Source organism: Salmo salar, chromosome ssa14 (genome assembly GCF_905237065.1).
Source record: "Salmo salar chromosome ssa14, Ssal_v3.1, whole genome shotgun sequence".
In the NCBI taxonomy this organism is placed as follows: domain Eukaryota; kingdom Metazoa; phylum Chordata; class Actinopteri; order Salmoniformes; family Salmonidae; genus Salmo; species Salmo salar.
In genome coordinates, this window is record NC_059455.1 from 24,636,269 (window position 1) to 24,658,761 (window position 22,493).

Below are 22,493 nucleotides of genomic sequence, written 5' to 3' on the forward strand. Positions count from 1 at the left end.
TGCTGCCTGGTAAACAATAGTGATGAGTGAAAGCTTGTATTGATCTACCGTTATATTGTCCAGAGGGACAGTGTTATCATCTTAGGTCAAGGGGAAGATGAACACAAGGAGAAAATGGTAACAATGGGAACAGTTACTCTCCCAGGAAAAGCATAAAGGCACACAAAAACAGAATTACTCTTGACCAGGTAGGGCTGCATAAAGCGTTTTTGGAAGCTGACAGTTAATGAGTTTGGAAACAGCAACAGACTAATGGGCCAGTGCTCTCAGACCTCACTGTTTGCCAGAGGCATGGTAACTGTACAATTCAATTTGACCTTTCACTAAGCCCCGCCGCAGAATTTGGGGCAACCCATCGCAGCGCTCCAATTGATAGCAACTATCGTCGAGTCCGACACCTTGGACAAGCTCACATTTCAAACACATGAAAGCCAGGGTAATGGCAAAAACTAAGAGTTTCCTTTTAAAAAATAAAGCACAGTGCACCAGGGCTCCTTGCTACTGGGATTCCTGAAATGCATAGCCTGTTGATGGAGTATTTTTTTAATCCAAAATGATACTTTTGCTACATTGTTTGCTAGCTCAGCTGGTTAGCTAGCTCTGTCTCACTGGCCACCAAACATTGCTAGTGCTAGCTAGCTATGCTCTGGAACTTTGGAGACTAGTAAGTGTTTTTAAACCTACCACTTTGAGCTGGATGTGTCAATGTGTAGTTCATACATGCATAATCTATTAGCAGAAATACTGTTTTACCTCAATTAGCCACCAAATCCCTAGTTTGAAAACGACTGTTTAATGGAAGTAAGGTGTCCCAGAGTGTGTGAAAGTGCACTTTGGTAATGAAATTTCACTTCATTATGTTATAAAATACATTTTACCAAGACAAATATGATTAATAATGTTCTGAATCGTTCTGTGTGGTCTTTCTCTAACATATCATTGACATTATATCCAAAAAGTCAGATTTCATAACCTTATACAACCGATAATAAGCACCAACCTGTCACATCCTGACTAGTAAAAGGGGTCATTTGTCATTGTAGTATGGTCAGGGCGTGGCAGGGGGTGTTGTTTTTGTGTGTTTTGGGGTTGGTTTGTTTCATGGGGATTTGTTCTAGTTTTCATTTTCTGTGTGGCTGAGTATGGTTTCCAATCAGAGGCAGGTGTCTTTCGTTGTCTCTGATTGGAAGCCATACTTAGGCAGCCTGTTTTTTCCTTTGGGTTTGTGGGTGGTTGTTTTCCGTTATAGTCTTTGTACCTTACGGAACTGTTGGTCGTTGTATTTTTTCTGTTTAAGTGTTCTCCCATAATAAATTAAGATGAGCACTCTACACGCTGCGCCTTGGTCCCCTTTCATCGACCGCTGTGACACAACCTTTATTGACATAGCGGTGCAGGTTTCTTGTAACAACTTTTGAAGATTTTACATTTTGTGGTGGTTGCCTTCAAAGTTTTTTCAGAGGGTCGCAAAAAGCTAAATTAGTATGACACGAGCTGAATTAAATATAAAAGGCTTTGAAGGTAAAAAGATTTGTGTCCTGTGGATTCGAGAAGATGACAAGTTAAACGGGAAAGTGAGCCTGTCAGGTAGCCACTAGCCTTAATTCTTGCACAGAATCCAGACTAGTTGACGCGATGCAATGTTCCTGATTTTTGACCACTTTTTTTCTCTGGCCTCTATTGATTTATTCACCCTAACTCTGGCCATCTTACAAGGGTAAACACTCCAATAACTTTAGAACGTATTATGACAGAGACATGAGGTTTGGACCATTGGTTTGTTAGAGGATTATCCACACAAATAACATATTATTTTTGTCATTGGTCAAAATATGCAATTTTATTTGGACACACTAGTGGAAGCTGTGCAGCGCCTTTTCCCTTACATTTTCCCCCACGTGGGCCAGCCTCATAGTAATTCAAGTTCTAGCCAATGACCTTCTGCCCCTTTCCATTTGAGTGAAAGCTAGCAAGATACACACACAGCAGAGCGAGAAAGAGAGCAATGACATGGCACACACAGTGGTGGAAAAAGTAGCCAATTGTTATACTTCAGTACAAGTAAAGATATCTTAACAAAAAATTAGTCAAGTAAAAGTGAATGCCGCCCAGTACTACTATAACAAAGTCTACAATTATTTGGTTTTAAATATACTTAAGTATCAAACGTAAAGGTCATTGCTAAAATATACTTAAGTATCAAAAGTAAAGGTAAAAGTATAAATCATTCCAAATTCCTTATATTAAGCAAATATTAAGCAGATGTCACCATTTTCTTGTTTTTTAATTTACAGATAGCCAGGGGCACACTCCAACACTCAGACATAATTTACAAGTGAAGCATTTGTGTTTAGTGAGTACGCCTGATCACAGGCAGTAGGGATGACCAGGGATGTTCTCTTGATACGTGCATGAAATTGACCATTTTAATGTCCTGCTAAGCATTCAATATGTATCGAGCACTTTTGGGTGTCAGGGAAAATGTTTAGAGTAAAAAGTACATCATTTTCTTTAGGAATGCAGTGAAGTAAAAGTAAACGTTATGAAAGTACAGATACCCCCAAAAATGACTTAAGTAGTACTAAAAAGTGACTTGCTCTATTATAATCAGTCACATTGACCCCAAAACACGTGGAGTTTTATACAGTGCTGGAAAGAGGATGATGTCAGCTTTCTAATGAGACCAACAGCATCTCTCTACTCCAAATATCAAGCAACACAAAACCATGTTTTCGCAAAAAACACAGTCAAACTTTGCAGTTACTTTTAAGACATGTATTCAATAATGAATAACAACTATTTACTTCATACAAAACACAATACATGAAATCCATTTACATGAGTGCCAGTGTTCTTCTTCTTTCACTCCCACTCACAGTGTCTGTCTGAATCTTTGTCACACACACACGTGCACGTATGCATACACATGCACATGTATATGTGCACACATTTGTACACATACGTTTGTACACATAAAAGCGTGCCCATTCACATGTACACACATACATGTACATTCATACTGTATGTATGACAGAGAAACACTCTCACACTGAACATGTTCATGCCATGATACTGTATGTGCGAGGACTACTGTACATGCAGTGTGCATGTGTATTTGCACGTGCACATGCATACATGTGCACATACACATGCACACAAACACGTGCACAACCCATGTAGTCCTCGCACATATCATGGTTGTGGCCCTTAGCTTCTCCATTTCAGATTAAATTCAGAGATAAGGATAAATAATGAATACATGTCCACGTTAAATAACATCTCTTAGAAATACATGTCACAGAGAACGTGTATAGGCTATACTCAAACACATCTGACATGTCCCTGGGTACAGCACACAGCATATGCAGAAACCTCTCACAAACCCAGGACCTGCATTTTTATGACAGTCACACAGAGTAAAGGTCATCTGAAAACAGCTAAAACAGGGAAGGGGATGGAGGGGGTGAGAGCTAAAAGGGTGAGAGTAAGCTCTGGTCTCTCTAAGCATCGACTAAAATGAGAAATGTTAAAGAAAATATGACCGTCCTGGGAGTGGCATCACGTGGACATTGGTAAAGTTGTTGACGTAGTGGACGATTCACTTAATATCCTCGTAGAACAGCACCCATTTGCAGGCGAGACAGTCACACCTCTTCTTCCTTGGAGCCACGCCATGCTCTTGGTAGAATTCTATCACTGCAGTTAGCTTATCTGTAGAAATTATGAAACCAGAAAATAAATTATTTAAAACATGCCTTTAATGTGTGCTGAAAGGCACAATGTATACGAAGCTCTTTTTTCCAATTCATGACACAGCCTACAACTCATTCTTTCTTAAATACCTCATGAACTTAAAAACGTTATTTATGCTCTGAATTTGGCCATAAATTATACAGATTATAAAAGCAAAGAGATTGTTTTGTTGAAACCAGATGAAACCCCCAAACAGCGAAAAATCTAAATTTGGCCAAAAACACAATTTATATACAAATTAGCCATTGCGACTTTCGACTGATTATTATTGAGCGCGTCACGTATGTGACGTTGTACGCAATTTTCGGGGAGCGCTACCCTGGTATTGTAAACACAACCCTGGCATTGTAAACACCATGCTCTACCAACTGAGCCACACGGGACCAGAATGTAGTTTCCATTTCTATCTTTTTTTGCCTCTAAGCTTCATAATTTCCATAAGGCAAAGCAAGCCTCTAGAGCTACTTTAATCTGTAATGTTATGCCAGTATTCTTTATTCTGACTGCAAAGTGTAACATGACAAAAGGGAATAGATGAGCTGCATCATATGGTCACAGTGTTAAATTACAGCCTTATTGTCACGTCCTGGCCAATATAAGGGTTAATTGTTATTGTAGTTTGGTCAGGACGTGGCAGAGGGTATTTGTTTTATGTGGTCCGGGGTGGTGTTTTCGTAAAAGGGTGTTTGATTTAGTATTTCCGGGTTTTTGGGTTATGGTCTATGTTTATGTATTTCTATGTGTAGTCTAGTAAGTGTGTTTCTATGTAGAGTTAATTGGGGTGGACTTCCAATTGAAGGCAGCTGTGTGGTGTTGCCTTTGATTGGAAGTCGTATATTAGTTGGGTGTGTTTGTCTGTGTGTTTGTGGGAGATTGTTCTGTGTTTAGCCTTGTGCCTTGTCAGACTGTCTGTATATCGTTCGTTCACTTGTTTTGTTATTTTGGTGTTCATTTTGGGAAGTTAATAAACGTCAAGATGAGCGCACACATACCTGCTGCGTTTTGGTCCTCCATGACCGACGAAAACCGTGACACTTATTCTAAAATTTATTCAATATTTTTTTCCACTTGTCAATCTACATACAATTCCCCAAGACGTCAAAGCAAAAACTTGTATTTCAAAATTTTTGCAAAACATTTTTGCAAATGTATAAAATAAATGGAAATATCAGATGCTTTACTCATTACTTTGTTAAAGCACCTTTGGCAGCGATTACAGCCTCAAATCTTCTGGGGTATGACGCTACAAGCTTGGATTGGGAGTTTCTCCCATTGTTCTCTGCAGATCCTCTCAAGCTCTGTGACATCAGGTTGGATAGGGAGCTATTTTCAGCTTTCTCAAGAGATCTTCAACCGAGTTCAAGTCCAGGCTCTGGCTGGGCCACTTAAGGACATTCATTGACTTGTCCTGAAGCCACTCCTGCGCTGTCTTGACTGTGTGCTTACGGTCGTTGTCCTGTTGGAAGGTGAACCTTCACCCAAGTCTGAGGTCCTGAGCGCTCTGGAGCAGGTTTTCATCAATGATCTCTCTGTACTTTGCTCCGTTCATCTTTCCTTCGATCCTGACTAGTCTCCCAGTCCGTGCCTCTGAAAAACATCCCCACAGTGTGATGCTGCCACCACCATGCTTCACCGTAGGGATGGTTTTGGCCAGGTGATGAGAGGTGCCTGGTTTCCTCCAGACGTGACGCTTGGCATTCAGGCCAAAGAGTTCAATCTTGGTTTCATCAGACCAGAGAATCTTTTTTCTAGTGGTTTGAGAGTCCTTTAGATGCCTTTTGGCAAACTCCAAGTGGGCTGTCATGTGCCTTTTACTGAGGAGTGATTTCCATCTGGCCACTCTACCATAAAGGCCTGATTGATGCAGTGCTGCAGAGATGGTTGTCCTTCTGCAAGGTTCCTTCCATCTCCACAGAGGAACTCTGGAGCTCTGACAGAGTGACAATCGGGTTCTTGGTCACCTCCCTGACCAAGGCCCTTCTCCCCCGATTGCTCAGTTTGCCGGACGGCCAGTTCTAGGTAGTGTCTTGGTGGTTCAAAACTACTTCCATTTAAGATTGATGGAGGCTACTGTGTTCTTGGGAATATTAAGTGCTGCAGACATGTTTTGGTACCCTTCCCCAGATCTGTCCCTCGACACAATCCTGACTCGGAGCTCTACAGATAATTCCTTCGACATCATGGCTTGGTCTTTGCTCTGACATGCACTGTCAACTGCGGGACCTTATATAGACAGGTGTGTGCCTTTTCAAATCATGTCTAATCAATTGAATTTGCCACAGGTGAACTACAATCAAGTTGTAGAAACATCTCAAGGATGATCGATGGAACCAGCATGCACCTGAGCTCAATTTCGAGTCTCATAACAAAGGGTCTAAATACTTATGTTAATAAGGTATTTCCATTTATTATTTTTTTTACAAATTTGCAAACATTTGTAAAAACCTGCTTTCGTGTTGTCATTATGGGGGTATTGTGTGTAGATTGATAATTAAAACATTAATTTAATACATTTTAAAATAAGGCTGTAATGTAGCAAAATGTGGAAAAATGTAAGGTGTCTGAATACCTTCCGAATGCACTGTATGCACACACACACACACACACACACACACACACACACACACACACACACACACACACACACACACAAACATACACTGAGCTTGACTCAGCCCACCATGTGTTCAGAGGATTAAATAGTGTTTTTCACGGGACATGCCATGCCATCTGGACAGGGGTTGATCAGAGCAGGCAGGGTATTCACATTACTCCATGAACTACAATCAAATTAAGAATACGTTAGGAAAAAGGCAGAGGTTCAGACTCACAGACACAAACGCTATCATTCAATGTCATCAATATAGCGTGCTACACACCACTACTACCAGGTGTTGTGGCTTAGTCTTTGGGTAGTTTTTAATTTGGCTTTGACAATGGACAAGATCATGTATTCCACTAATGCTTCTGAGAGAGCAAAGAAAAAAATAATACCTTAGTCCATCTGCGATGACATAAAGTACACAGATACCATGCCACTGGGAAAGGCATCATGAGCCCTTCTGGGCTCCCGGGTGGCACAGTGGTCTAAGGCACTGCATCTCAGTGCTAGAGGCATCACTACAGACCCTGTTTCGATCCTGGGCTGTGATACAACCGATTGGGAGTTCCACAGGGCGGCGCACAATTGGCCCAGCGTTGTCCGGGTTAGGGTTTGGCCGGGGTAGGCCGTCATTGTACGTAAAAATGTGTTCTTAACTGACTTGCTTAGTTAAATAAAGGTTAAATAAATAAAAAATAAAACCCTATGACACAACAATTGTATCAGTAATTGCATTAGCAATAAATCAGGGTGAGGCTCTTTACAATCAAAGTCTCAGGGCACAAGTAAATTCCGCAGATAACGACCACAACAGAGCACATCACTGGTTCCTCCACTCTATTTATCCATGAATTTAGAGGTGGGAGGAGGATTCCAGACCAGCATGGGGACCTTAAGGGATCGAGACTCTCTTGACACCCACCTCAAATATATTCACAACACGGCACAGGAGCCCATCAGAGTGCTGGGCTTGCAACTTGGCTTTACGCTATGTGCACTGCTGAGCACTCCTGCATACAATACTACTACATACAGCTTATACTCTATTGCTCCTTTTTCACCTTTTTCATCTCTCCTCCGCACTCGTCTGCTGAGAGAAGAGTGAGAACAAAGTGTATTGGAGAACCTTGGAAAGAGAGGGAGAATGAAAGAGAGAGGGAAAGAGAGAGGGGTAGAGTGAAAAAGAGAGAGAGAGAAAAGAGAGGTTGAGGGAAAGAGAAAGAGAGCGGGACAGAGAGAGCGGGAGTGATAGAGACAGAGAGAGAATGTGTTTGAAGGGCTGTAAGTCTGAGTGTGTTCTTTGCTCGCAAGGGAGTTTCATCGCTTTTACCATCAGACGTTTGGATTAATTTGGTCTAACCCCACCAGCCTGGGAACCTGACGAGAGACAGTTAAGGTATGTTTCACTGCTACGGTCCTTAGTTGTTTTGTTTGTTTTGTGAGGATGAAATGCTACAATTACATAACAGAGAAGTGGAGTAGTTATACCCACTGGGTTAATTTCACTTTTTCATTAAAATAATAATTGAACTGAATATTTTATCTTTACAAAGATAAGATAGATAACGAAAAGACAGTAAAGTGTGACAGTAATGAAATAAGAAATTACTGGTACAGTAGCAAACCAAATCTGTCTATATCACCACCCAAAAACATCCTACCAACATGACTCCAAACTCGATTAAGCCCCCATGGAGTATGCCTACATGGATTAAAATATAGTTTTTATTGCATTTGAAGTGATAACATGCAGCAGCCCAGTCAGTCGTCTTTTGCTCAGTGATCTGCACTGGATGAAATTGATGCAAGTGGTGCAGGTACTCAAATTCCATATAAAGAATTGCACAGAATTCCATATAAAGCTCCATGGTAATTGTTTCTGTGTCTAGGTAAACACAAATACATGCAAGGAAGACAACTGCTTCAGTTTTCTTTCCTTTGACTTGCTGTTTTAATGTTTCCTTTCTAAATCCTGATGAAGGCACTGTGTGCCCAAGTGCTGGTTTTTGCCTTCACTGCATTAATAAAAGATGAGAGCAGGCTACAATAATGTGAGACTCACCACTTTCTTTAAAATCACTTAAAAACAAAACATAATTTTATTGCAAAGGCCGTGTTTTAGCACAGATATCGCTGACACGTGGTTTGTGCATTTATTTTTTACTTGCCTCAGCTCTACACATACAGTCAGGGCCGGAATTTGGCTGGGGGATCCCCCCCATCTTTTAGTTGATCCCATCTTTGCGGCAGAGAGAAAATAATTGCAGTTTTAAAGTTATGTCCTGCAATTCTACACATCATGCCATGGTGATACAGAACATTTAGTTTTAAAGCATATTTTCTGCAATTCTACATATTTGTGATCGGCCGCCTTGATTCGATCTTATGTAGAAACATTTGAAATTGTATTTTTTACATTGGATAAATGTAGAGACTCAGAGCTGGTATGGTATATCAAACACTGCAGTTGAGGAACACATGGGAAAGTAATTCTTCTTTGAATCTTGTAACCCCACTTTTGAAAAAATAGCCCTTGAATGTTTTGGGGCACTTACTGGAGAGCTCTTCTTTGTCTACACCCATTCAGCATAGTTCACACCCTCTTAAGCCTTAGCCCCACCCATCTTTTTAAGGATTTACATGTGAGGCCATGTGCTAAACAGTGAGTATGGAAGTGTACAACCAAAGATTTCATGACTAAAGGCTGGTTTATACTACCTCTATCGACATGTCTGTATAGAGTGGTTGCAGTGACATCATGGAAATTCTATTGTTGTCCAAAATCAAACTTGTCGTTGTCGTTATGAAAAAGTATAAACAAAAACGACAGGCTGCATGACATCAGCAGCCTGGGGGTCCAAAATAGCATAACTGGTGAATTTTAACACCAATAAATCCATCCGTTTAGAAAGGGATTTAGTATATGTCAGTCTAGCAAACCAGGCAACTAAATGCAATTTTCTAGATACTTTCTAGATAATGTTTTTGGTTCATTTCTAGCTTGTTGGAAGGTGTAAACGGTACAGTGAAATGGTTACTTGCATAGTGGAGTCTTTTGTTTAGACAATCTGACCCTTCTTTGGACACTGTTTAACAAACCTCCAAACAAGCTTCAATGCCATACAACACTCCTTCCGTGGCCTCCAACTGCTCTTAAACGCTAGTAAAACTAAATGCATGCTCTTCAACCGATCGCTGCCCGCACACACCTGCCCGACTAGCATCACTACTCTGGATGGTTCTGACTTAGAATATGTGGACAACTATAAATACCTAGGTGTCTGGCTGGACTATAAACTCTCCTTCCAGACTCATATTAAGCATCTCCAATCCAAAATTAAATCTAGAATTGGCTTCCTATTTCCTTCATTCATGCTGCGAAACATACCCTCGTAAAACTGACTATCCTACGGATCCTTGACTTCGGCGATGTCATTTACAAAATAGCCTCCAACACTCTACTCAGCAAACTGGATGCAGTCCATCACAGTACCATCTGTTTTGTCACCAAAGCCCCATATACTACCCACCACTGCGACCTGTATGCTCTCGTCGGCTGGCCCCCGCTTCATATTCGTCGCCAGACCCACTGTTTCCAGGCCATCTATAAGTCTTTGCTAGGTAAAGCTCCGCCTTATCTCAGCTCACTGGTCACCATAACAACACCCACCCGTAGCACACGCTCCGGCAGATATATCTCACTGATCATCCCCAAAGCCAACACCTCCTTTGGCCGCCTTTCCTTCCAGTTCTCTACTGCCAATGACTGGAACGAATTGCAAAATTCACTGAAGTTGGAGACTTATATCTCCCTCACTAACTTTAAGCATCAGCTATCTGAGCAGCTCACCGATTGCTGCAGCTGTACACAGCCCATCTGTAAATAGCCCATCCAACTACCTACCTCATCCCCATATTGTTTTTATTTACTTTTTTTTGTTATTTTGCACACCAGTATTTCTACTTGCACATCATCATCTTCACATCTATCACTCCAGTGTTAAATTGCTAGATTGTAATTACTTTGCTACTTTGCCTATTTATTGCCTTACCTCCCTAATCTTACTCCATTTGCACACACTGTATATAGATTTTTCTCTTGTTATTGACTGTACTGTTGTTTATCCCATGTGTAACTCTATGTTGTTGTTTTTTTGTCACACTGCTTTGCTTTATCTTGGCCAGGTCGCAGTTGTAAATGAGAACTTGTTCTCAACTGGCCTATCTGGTTAAATAAAGTTGAAATAACGTATTTTTATTTTTAATCCCAACTCATAACGTTACTACCCTTCATAGCTAGCTAACATTAGGCATTAACTAGCAATGCAAATGGATCTGAGATACGAATAACATTACTACACAGATCATACACATAACGTTAGCTAGCGAGCGAGCCAGCCAGCCAGCTAACGTTAGCTAGCTAGCTAACAGTGTGCTTTAACTTTCTGACAAAATTAGAACGATAAAATATCTGAAAATGTACCTAGCTAGACTCTCTTACCCTTATACTTGGATGAACGCTTATCCCTCTCTGTCACGGATGCCATGGTTGCCCTTAGTTTGAAGATGTAATCCAGTTTTCTACAACAGCCTTCTGTGTTCTCTTTTCAACTCCCTCCACATTTGCAATCAAACACCTGAATTTTCTCCATCTCCTTAGCTATCATACTCTGCTCCCACCAGGCATTCCACTGATTTCAAAACTCGGTCCTCCAGAAAGTGGAGAGCCACTTGCGCAGTTCTTCGTGATATCTTTCAAAAAAGCCACTTTAGAAAGGATTACCTACACATAGTAAGCAGCTCATGTTTTCGACAGAAGCGAGCTACATGACAGACCAATCCAAACTCATCTCTCGGCATGTCCAGCCCTTCCATTATCTAAGCCAATCATGGCTAGCAGGAAGGTTCCTGTCTTTTTCTGTGGCTAAACCAACTAGGCTTGTAATTTAACAATTTTATTCATATTTACAGATGGCATACAAGTTTGTTATTAAGGCACATGAAAGTTCACATGTTCCAGAAGGCATTTCTGCCCAAAAATGCATTTTGATATAAAAGTATGCCTTTCATGTGAAGTAGTGATACATGACATATGCCTAATTTCCTAAAACAAGTGACATTTTGTGATGGGGCAGATTTTTCTTTGTAGTTTTAAAACTACTTTCATGCAATTATACTCATTTTGCCATGGGGTGGAGATGTTTTTGTTGTTGCAGTATTAAATAAACTTTCCTGCAATTCTACACATTTTGCCATGATCATACAATATCTGGGTGAGGGTGACTAACAAAATCAATGGGGGCCCCCTGGAAGTCAGGGCCCCTGTGCATGTGTCCTGCGTGCGCTGTCGGTAAATCGGCCAGGATTACTGCAGAGTTTAGATAGCTGGCTAGACTAATTTACCTATCAATCCAAAAAATTGGCTAATTGAGTGACTATCAGTGACCGACACAACAAGAAGAAAACTGCTGATGCACAACCACATTTAGAAATTGCACCTTGTGTATTGTAATATTATAACTGGTAAGTTGAGAACCTGCCAGAGTTCCCTTGGTGAGGGGCCCCTTAGTGGCCACTTATTTTGCTTATTGGCAGGGCCAGCCCTGCATACAAGTATGTAATGCAGTAAGTTGACTAACTTGTCCACACAACATTAAATAAGTTGGTCAACCCATAAAGATAATTGGTCATATTCGTTGAAAACTTCAAATTCCAAATTCAAATGATAAACTGTGATTTAGCATTAAAACTGTCAGCAGTGGAGATCCCAGTGAAAAATTGTGTTGATATATTCCAAATCAGAATTCCTAAATTCTTCTACAACTGGGGCAGCAGAGCTGGTTTGACGTCATAGGATGATTGATGACATTTGTGTTTGGGAGGATTTGAAAACGTTTCAGGGAGAGTGTGTGGTGTGTGTGTGTGAGAGAGAGAGTGATAATTATGTAGTAACATACAGTACAGATTGTTTAATGGTCCATAAGGGCATCTCAGACCATCCTTTCTTGGGGCTCCCGAGTTACGCAGCGATCTAAGGAACTGCATCTCAGTGCTAGAGGAGTTACTACAGACCCTGGTTTGATTTCAAGCTGTATCAAAACCAGCCGTGATTGGGAGTCCCATAGGGCAGCGCGTAATTGGCCCAGCGTTGTCCGGGTTAGGGTTTGTCATTGTAAATAAGAATTTGTTCTTAACTGACTTGCCTAGTTAAATAAAGGTTAAATAAAATTAAATTAAAATTAAAAATTCTAGCCTCTGGTAATGTTTGTGCATTTGGCCATGACTTTAAAGATATAATAATTCTCTGAGGATAAATAATTACCGTACTGTACAGTATACAGACCAGAGGGTCATATGTATGTGTTGATGCACTAATGCAAACACTGTTCCTAGGCTTTGCTGGTTCATATTGGGTTCTACTTTATATGAAAAACTGACTCTTATGTAACACAATTGCAGTTGAACATAATACCATTTCCTTTGTCTCTGAATATTGATCCAGCAACAAAAGTATTTTATGCTTTGCAATGGTCTACGTACTTGTATGCCTGTCATTGCAAACTTGTTCTTCGTTTCTATGTAAAAGTCGTGACACATCTCTCAATATAGAGATGGGGTGCACATGCAAAAAATACAAGTTTGTTCTTGCTTGATGTAGTCTTTTACGTTTTAATTCAATATAGTACAGCCATCACGGAAGTTTCTGCTACTGCCTTTCTCAAGGGATGCTGTTGGATATCTCTCAACACTTCTCTCAACCCAAAGGATACTACTGGTGGATTAGAGATGGCTGTCTTTTAGGGATGAGCATCTAACCCTTTCAACACGATTCGGTACTTATATACGCTTAACAAAAATATAAACACAACATGCAAAAATGTCAAAGATTTTACTGAGTTACAGTTCATATAAGGAAATCAATCAATTGAAATGAATTCATTAGGCCCAAATCTATGGATTGCACATGACTGGGAATACAGATATGAATCTGTTAGTCACAGATACCTTAAAAAAAGGTAGGGGTGTGGATCGGAAAACCAGTCAGTATCTGGTGTGACGACCATTTGCCTCATGCAGCGTGACACTGGAACACGCTGTCATGCACATTGATCCAGAGCATCCCAAACATACTCAATGGGTGACATATCCGGTGAGTATGCAGGTCATGAAAGAACTGGGACATTTTCAGCTTCCAGGAATTGTGTTCAGATCCTTGCGACATGGGACCATGCATTATGAATGGCACGACAATGGGCCTCAGGATCTCATCATGGTGTCTCTGTGCATTCAAATTACCATCAATAAAATGCAATTGTGTTCGTTGTCCGTAACCCATGCCTGCCCATACCATAACCCCACCGCCAGCATGGGCTACTCTGTTCACAACTTTGACACCAGCAAGGACGACGAGCATGCAGATGAGCTTCCCTGAGACGGTTTCTGACAGTTTGTGCAGACATTCTTCAGTTGTGTAAACCCACAGTTTCATCAGGATTACTTTGATCGGTTCATGGCCACACAGACCAATGTTTTCATGTGCACACTACAACTCATCGGCATCTCTTCTCTGTTTATAGCTGCCAAGAGGGAGGAAATCTACCCTCCAAAGGTGCATCAATGTTACTGATGGTGCCTGCACTGAGGATGATATCCTATGTATGGAGCTAATCATTATGAATTAGATGTTTATTTTATTTTTATTTTTAAATATCTACAGTTGAAGAAGCTGGATTTGGAGGTCCTGGTTGCACGTGGTCTGCAGTTGTGAGGCCGGTTGGACGTACTGCCAAATTCTCTAAAATTATAATGGAAGCGGCTTTTGATAGAGAAATTAACATTCAATTCTCTGTCAACAGCTCTGGTGGACATTCCTGCAGTCAGTATGTCCATTGCACGTTCCCTGAACTTGAGACATCTGTGGCATTGAGTTGTGTGACAAAACTGCACATTTTAGAGTGGCATTTTATTGTCCTCAGCACAAGGTGCACCTGTGTAATGATCATGCTGTTTAATCAGCTTCTGGATATGGCACTCCTGTCAGGTGGATGGATTATCTTGGCAAAGGAGAAATGCTTACAAACAAGGATGTACACACATTTCAGCAGAACATTTGGGAGAAATAATATTTTTGTGCTTTTGGAACATTTATGGAATCTTTTATTTCAGCTCATGAGACCAACACATTTATATTTTTATTCAGCATAGATAGAGTGCATTCGGAAAGTATTCAGACCGCTTCCCTTTTTTCACATTTTGTTATGTTACAGCCTTATTCTAAAATGTATAATTTATTTGTATTTTTATCAATCTACACACAATACCCCATAATGACAAAGCAAAAACAGGTTTTTAGAAATGTTTGCAAATTTATAAAAAATTCTAAACTGAAACCTTATTTACATTTACCTTATTTACATAAGCATTCAGACCCTTTGCTTTGAGACTCGAAATTGAGCTCAGGTGCATGCTGTTTCCATTGATCATCCATGAGATGTTTCTGCAACTTCATTGGAGTCCACCTGTGGTAAATTCAACTGATTGGACATGATTTGGAAGGCACACACCTGTCTATATAAGGTCCCACAGTTGACAGAGCATGTCAGAGCAAAAACCAAGTTATGAGGTCGAAGGAATTATCCGTAGAGCGCCGAGACAGGATTGTGTTGAGGCACAGATCTGGGAAAGGTTACCAAAACATTTCTGCAGCATTGAAAGTCCCCAAGAACACAGTGGCCTCCACCATTCTTAAATTTAAGACGTTTGGAACCACCAAGACTCTTCATAGAGCTGGCCAATTGGCCAAACTGAGCAATCAGGGGAGAAGGGCCTTGGTCAGGGAGGTGATCAATAATCTGATGGTCACTCTGACAGAGCTCCAGAGTTCCTCTGTGGAGATGGGAGAACCTTCCAGAAGGACAACCATCTCTGCGGCACTCCACCAATCAGGCATGTATGGTAAAGTGGCCAGACGAAAGCCACTCCTGAGTAAAAAGCACATGACAGCCCGTTTGAAGTTTGCCAAAAGGCACCTAAAGAACTCTCAGACCATGTGAAACAAGATTGTCTGGTCTGATAAAACCAAGATTGAACTCTTTGGGTTAAATGCCAAACGTCACGTCTGGAGGAAACCTGGCATCATCCCTATGGTGAAGCATGGTGGTAGCAGCATCATGCTGTGGGGATGTTTTTCAGCGGCACGGACTGGGAGACTAGTCAGGATTGAGGGAAAGATGAACGGAGCAAAGTACACAGAGATCCTTCATGAAAACCTGCTCCAGAGGGCTCAGGACCTCAGACTGGGTTGAAGGTTCACCTTCCAACAGGACAACGACCCTAAGCACACAACCAAGACAGCGCCGGAGTGGCTTCGTGACAAGTCTCTGAATGTCCTGGAGTGGCCCAGCCAGAGCTCGGACTTGAAACCGATCAAACATCTCTGGAGAGACCAGAAAATAGCTGTACAGCGACACTCTCCATCCAACTTGACCGTGCTTGAGGGTCTGCAGAGAAGAATGGGAGAAACTCCCCAAATATAGGTGTGCCAAGCTTGTAGCGTCATACTCAAGAGGACTCTAGGCTGTAATTGCAGCCAAAGATGCTTCAACAAATTACTGAGTAAAGGGTCTGACTATTTATGTAAATTTCATATTTCAGTTTTATATTTTTAATAGATCTGCAAAAATGTCTAAAAACCTGTTCTTGCTTTGTCATTATGGGGTATTGTGTGTAGATTGATGAGGGGGGAAAACGATGTAATCCATTTTAGAATAAGGCTGTAACGTAACGCAATTGGGTTTGAATACTTTCCGAATGTACTGTACATACAGGAACAATACGATACAGGAACGATAAGTTTCAGTTTGAAATTATTCGGTGCTATTCGGTTTGATTAGAGGAATGCATCGATGTGATTCAATAACATTTGTTAATAAAGATTTATTTTCCATGTAAATCATAATCTGCTGCTGATGGAGCTCATGAGCTGCGGCTATGAGATGGATCGGCCTGAGCTAAATGTGTGTGTGACCTAATGTCTATGGTGTATGTAGTCACCTGAGCTCAGCTAAGGGAGAATAGTGGGCATCGACCACCCCACTATCAGATTAGGGGTGGCTGTCTGTTAAGTCACATGTTTGTGCAGTAAGGGGGTTGGTTGAGCCCTCCTTGGCCAGTATTAGTGCCATGCAGGCTCCCACTACACACACACACACACACACACACACACACACACACACACACACACACACACACACACACACACACACACACACACACACATACACACAAGTCTGTTCTCATTAGGCCTTCTGCTCTGGAGGCAGAAACTACAGAAGACATCTCACATTAACTGTAAAATAACAGTGATGACTTATGATGGCCTACTCATTAAGTCAAACAGTACTTTATAGGACACAACAATATAATTTGTGTCAAAAAGTCATATGGATGCAGGTACTATAATCAACAAGGTCATCCAACACATGTCATCAGTCAGATGTTGTCATCATTCGGTGACCACTCAATCTCAGATAGTGGGATATGGAATAGCCGAGTGTGGCACGATACAAGGACATTTTGTACAGTCTTGGGACTTGCCTTCCAGACAGATAAGAACAGTGGGGGTTTAGCCTCCAGAGAATACATGGATGCACAGTAACCTGTTAACCAAGGAATATAGCCTACCATCGCACAATGAAGGAAAGAAACTACTGTAAATTTGTATAAACCCGAAGCTAAATATAAACCGGTCTGTTGAAGCAGATTTGAAGGGGGGAGGGATAGAAGTAAAGAGGGATGGGGGCGGGATCAGTGGAAGTGGGCCTACAGCTGTCATTCAGTGCTATGCACACAGACACTGTGCTGTTAACAACTAACACTAGTATAGAAGAGGTGGACTGTTTAAGGAAGTTTTGACTGGTTCAGAATGCTACCATGGTGCGTCGATAAGGCAGATGAAACAAAGAGATGAAGCAAGAATCCAAATAGTGGGGTTTATTGCACACACAGACACAGGAGCACTTGGGGAACAGTTGCAGGATAACGTTGAGGTTTACTAGGGAAATACAAGAGGGGGATACAAACACATTTTAACATACAAGCATGACTGACAAGTGCAAAATGGATAACTGAAATGCATCTCAAATGCTGGACTGACAGGAAATGGTACTAATTTGGATGCAGAATATACACTAACTTTAACAAGGATCTTAATATGAACATGTATACATATTCTTTAATAATGAAAGGTACTCACTTGTCAGTCACTCACAAAATGGAAAGGAAAACATAAGTTGGCCGCCCCATGCGTTTACCAACAGGAATAAGGAAGACTGGAGGGTGCTAATGAACAGAGTGGAGAGGGTTGAGGTGAGTGGCAAGGGAGGGGCATGGCCAGAGGTTAAGGTGAGGACATAAGCCTTCACAACAAAGTATCCCCTTCAAGTCAAAAGGTGACAGGAATTCTAGTTAATTATGCAATATGTAAACTATTCTCTAATCTCTAGTATGCAGTTGTTGTTAGAAATGCAGGAATGTCACATCATTTATGCAAAGTTAATTAGAAAGTCAAAACACTGACAGAGAACCTGGATCCTTGACATCTAGCTCTGGCACTGCCTCCTCCAGTTTCCTCCAGTCACTTCAAGTAAAATCAATGCTTGGACCAATATCCAGGACACTGGCACAATACATTGTATCTTTCATGCTCCCTTACGGTGATTTTTCTGGACGTGGAGTCTTGTCATTTTTGCTTCTCTCTCTTTCCTCTGTGTGTGTGACTTTGTTTGATGTCTGCTCCTGCTCCACTAACTTCACATAGCCTGACTCGTAGAATTAAATGCACGCCAGAGGACCAATTTGCTCATGTTTCATTTTTCCGGAATCATTATCCGTAAAATTCCTCCGGTAAGATACTGTCAAGGTTGACTAGACGAACATAGAAAGTGCATTTTGACCTCAAAATGAGTAGATATAATTGGAGCAGAGTTTGTTAGTAATGATGATGAGTTACTGATGTGCCAGTTATATGATTGGGACTGTATGAAGTACTGCTATTTATTTCAATGCAGTACTTTGTATATAACCTCGTCCCCAGGCTATATTGCTACCACATATAGAAAGAGAGACACGTTCAGTTGGCTGGTGGATAAGATTATTTTCCATGTTGTCTTGTAACTACTTTAACTGCATTGTAAAGTAAGCCCATGTCTTCCCTCTTTCCACCAGGAGACCTGGGTAATGAAGACTAGTTGAGTGAGAAGCTAAACATCCTGGAGACCAATCTACCCATGTCACCACAACATCCTCCCGTCCCTTTCTTCATTGGATCTACAACCCAGCTGCTATTGTCTCACTGACAGTCTCTCACTGGAATTCAACAGAGATACTCCACTGCCCAGATTGCCAATGATCACAAGGAACGGTCTGCTGTTGGTCTTTTGGTTTCTCTTGGACAAAGGTTTCCTGGCTTCCCTCCACGCTCCGCCCCAAAGCAGGATGGGAAGAGAGCAACACCTGAGGGGTGTGGAAGGACTGGGACTGAGGAGACATGTGGCGTCAGGGGTTCAGAGGGTGAAGAGAGGATGGGTGTGGAACCAGTTCTTTGTACTGGAGGAATATATGGGATCGGAACCACAATATGTTGGGAAGGTAAGGCCACCATCGTTTTAAAGCATTCATTCAGATTTATCTATATCAACTTTCCCACAGTAGGTTGGAAAAAAAAGGCAACATAAGTTCAAGATTATGGTTCTCTAAGACTAATCAATGTAAACCTCTGTCTTTATTCTTGTGATGACAGTTTGAGGTCAGAAATCAAACAGGAGTTTGAAGGCGTGTGCCTCTTTTCGTTAAGACTTAAATAATGTAGGAATACAAGCAGCACGACACGAATCACATCTAATTGCTTGAGCTGCTTGATCGCTTCTGACTGCGATTTTGCAATTTTCCCAGCATCGGCTCTAATTATCCACACACATAGGAAGTGAAAGGGATTTTTGGGCAGTTCCAAATCAAATTTTAAGAGGCATTAAGAACCATTCTGGAATCTGGCACTTCCAGCTCAAATGAAATAATGGCTTAGATTGACTTGTCAGCTGCTGATGCCAAGGCAATCTACCACAGCCTTTCTCAGCACGCACAGTCTCGCTGGATGTGTTTCTGTTGGCTGAGAAAGGAAGGATGGGATAGTCGCATCCACACATTGTCAAACAGATGCTACAATTACTGAGTGATTCACTCCTCACAGTAGGTGCATCCCCAAATGGAATGTAACCAGTGTCTGAATGTAAAGTGTCTGTGTTGAGAATGAGGATGGCAGAAATCGTAACCGGCCAGCACTGAGACCACTGATTAATCTGTTGCTGGTTAATAGGGGACAGTGTGAAGGATCAGGACCTTGATTATCACTGTGAGCTGCATTTTTGGAAAAGGGAACATAAACCAAATCTGGCTTGAAAACCATCTGACTGCCAGTTCATGAATCCCCCTCCAGCTAGAGAGAGCTGTCTAATGGTTTCTGTTACTCTATTTAGAAAACCTAGAGAGGCATGTTACAGTATATCATGATAATTTGCACCTGAAGACTTTCCTCAGCCATTGCTTTAGTTATTGTTTCTATATCGCCTTTGTAAAGAGATTTAGCAAGACAACACCATGATTTATAAACAGATACAAATGACAACTTTGAATTTACCAACAGGTAATGGCCACAGTCTTCCTGGCAAAAACAGGAGATAAAGCATTTTCTACCATTAATCGCACACCTTTGTGTGAGCATTTTGAAGACAGAAAATGACTGCACCACTGATCCATGTTGCCAAAAGCTCCTCTGCTGGGTTTGTTCCCATGTATTATGCAACTGTAGAGGCAGACACAGACAAAGCTGACCAGCTAAGAGTGAAAGACCCAAATTTAAACACCAGCTTGCATTGTGCCCCTGGATCTGACATTCAGAAAGCCTTATGGGGAAAACAGCTATATGCTGTACTCTGTACAATTGAACAGTCTGCTACTGGGCCCCGTACTAAGCAAATGCCATCTGCAAGGAAGACTGAGCTAGTGGGCTTGTCTGGTCTGAGTTAAAACACACTAAGCCTCTCTAGTCTAAATCACTGTGTTAAATTGTTTGTGGTACTGATGATCATTTAAGCATGCTGGTTGGGTCTCTCAAGGATAGACACTTCTCAGTTTAAACTACAACATGTCACTTAGGCTATCATATTATTTTGCATTGCAAGTTTGCAGCTTCAAACTAGAAAACCAGTAAATGTAGAGCCACTAGCCCCCATGACTATGTATTGCATAGAAATGCTGCATCAGATAATAAACTGATCCAAATTTTCTTCAATCATGAAAAAGGCTCACCTCTCAAACCTTTTTGGTCAAGGATATATCGACCCCTTGCCCAGTATTCCTTATTGGTGAATAACCTTTTACAATGAGACGTTAGTCACATACAGGGGCACCAGTAAGATAAATTATCACAGACCACAGGTTGTATCATAGTATATGGATTCAGCTAAATATCAACACCTCATTATTTTCTATATCTGCCTGATGCTGACAGATACCCCCATCCCAACACTGCTTTGTACTCAGGAAACAAGCGATTCCTCTACATTATAGCACTGGATGGACACTGTTAAATATTATATTAAAATATTTATTTCCTCCCAATTTATTTTAATCCAGACATTGTTCCTGTGGAGGTTTCATTCGTTTTTATTGGTGTACCACAAATGCCATTAATATCTGATTCACTTTAAAACTCATTATATCCGAACCCACTGTCAAGAGTAAAATCGTGTTCTGCCTGCTGAATGAGGTACATCAGACGGTGAGGGAATGGACATAAAACAATGTAATGAGTGAATGTGTCTTGAGATTCAGCCGTCTGATTTAATTACATTCAATTCACTGACTTTCTAAATAAACCATTAATCTCATGGATAGAAAGGGTTTTATTGTCCCCTGCGTACTGAAACTGAATCACAATCTGAGTCCCAAATGGCATCCTATTCACTATATAGTGCACTACTTTTGACCAGAACCCTATAGGCCCTGGTCAAAAGTAGTCCACTACATAGGGTAGGTGTCGGCAACAGGCAGAAACAGGCGTGAAATTGAAATTGAGCAAAAAAGAAATGTATTTAGGAAAGTTTTCCCACGAATAAAGAAATAGACATACGTGATCGTGTCTCAATGTAATCAAGGTATGAAATTATTCTTATTTTCAAATGCAATCTTTTTTTGTGCTTAGTTGTGGTCAATTTGCAATGTGCAAATTATTTTAATTATGGTCCAGCCCCATGACCAAAAATCGTCCCGCGGCTGAATTTAGATTGCCAACCCCTGACATAGGGAATAGATTGGGACTCATCCCATTTTATTGTTATTGTTGTGGCTCATGGATTATCTGCTATGTAAAACCTAAGCCTTGCCATCCACCCTAAGTAATAAATCCCTTTATAGGATAACCGAGCCACAGGTCAACTAAAGGAAGTCTTCATTGACTTGGGGACTGTGCTCTGCCACTATATGTATCTATCAAGAGCACAACATGTCCTCAGCATTTCCATATGGTCAGTGACGGTTGGAAGGAAGGAATGAGGAGGAGGAAATAGACACAGCTCAGCAACAAAACTCTGTCCCCTTGTCATCCATCAAACAAGCCACAGTATGCACTTATGCTCAAGTCACATACAGATCTAGGCCAAGTACATGTGTATTCCTACTTTGATTCACTGACAAATACAACATGTTTTCTCTATGCAGCTTCACACTGACCTGGACAGGGGCGACAGCGACGTGAAATACACTCTATCAGGAGAAGGAGTCGGAACCATCTTCACCATAGACCAGACGACAGGTGACATCCATGCCTTGATGGGTTTGGACCGAGAGGTGAAGTCTTACTACACGTTACGAGCCCAGGCTGTGGACATGCACACAGGCAGGCCTCTGGAGCCTGAGTCTGAATTCATCATAAAAATTCAAGACGTCAATGACAATGAACCAAAGTTCTTGGACGGCCCATATACAGCCAGTGTCCCAGAGATGTCACCAGGGGGTAAGAAAGGCACCTATAACGTACTTTTTGGCTTATACAAATCCATATGGAGTAAAGCTACGATGACAA

The 22,493-nt window shown here is 41.3% G+C and overlaps 1 protein-coding gene across 1 annotated transcript in view; it reads left to right on the forward strand.

The window, feature by feature from the left end:
* Positions 1-18,588: 18,588 nt before the first annotated feature.
* Positions 18,589-22,493, forward strand: part of cdh12a (cadherin 12, type 2a (N-cadherin 2)) — a 29,133-nt gene continuing 25,228 nt past the window's right edge. Inside the window, exons 1-2 of the mRNA XM_014140423.2 lie at positions 18,589-19,003; positions 22,130-22,424. Of these exons, the coding sequence (XP_013995898.2) occupies positions 18,761-19,003; positions 22,130-22,424 (538 nt within the window). The 5' untranslated portion in view covers positions 18,589-18,760. The remainder of the gene's footprint in view (positions 19,004-22,129; positions 22,425-22,493) is intronic.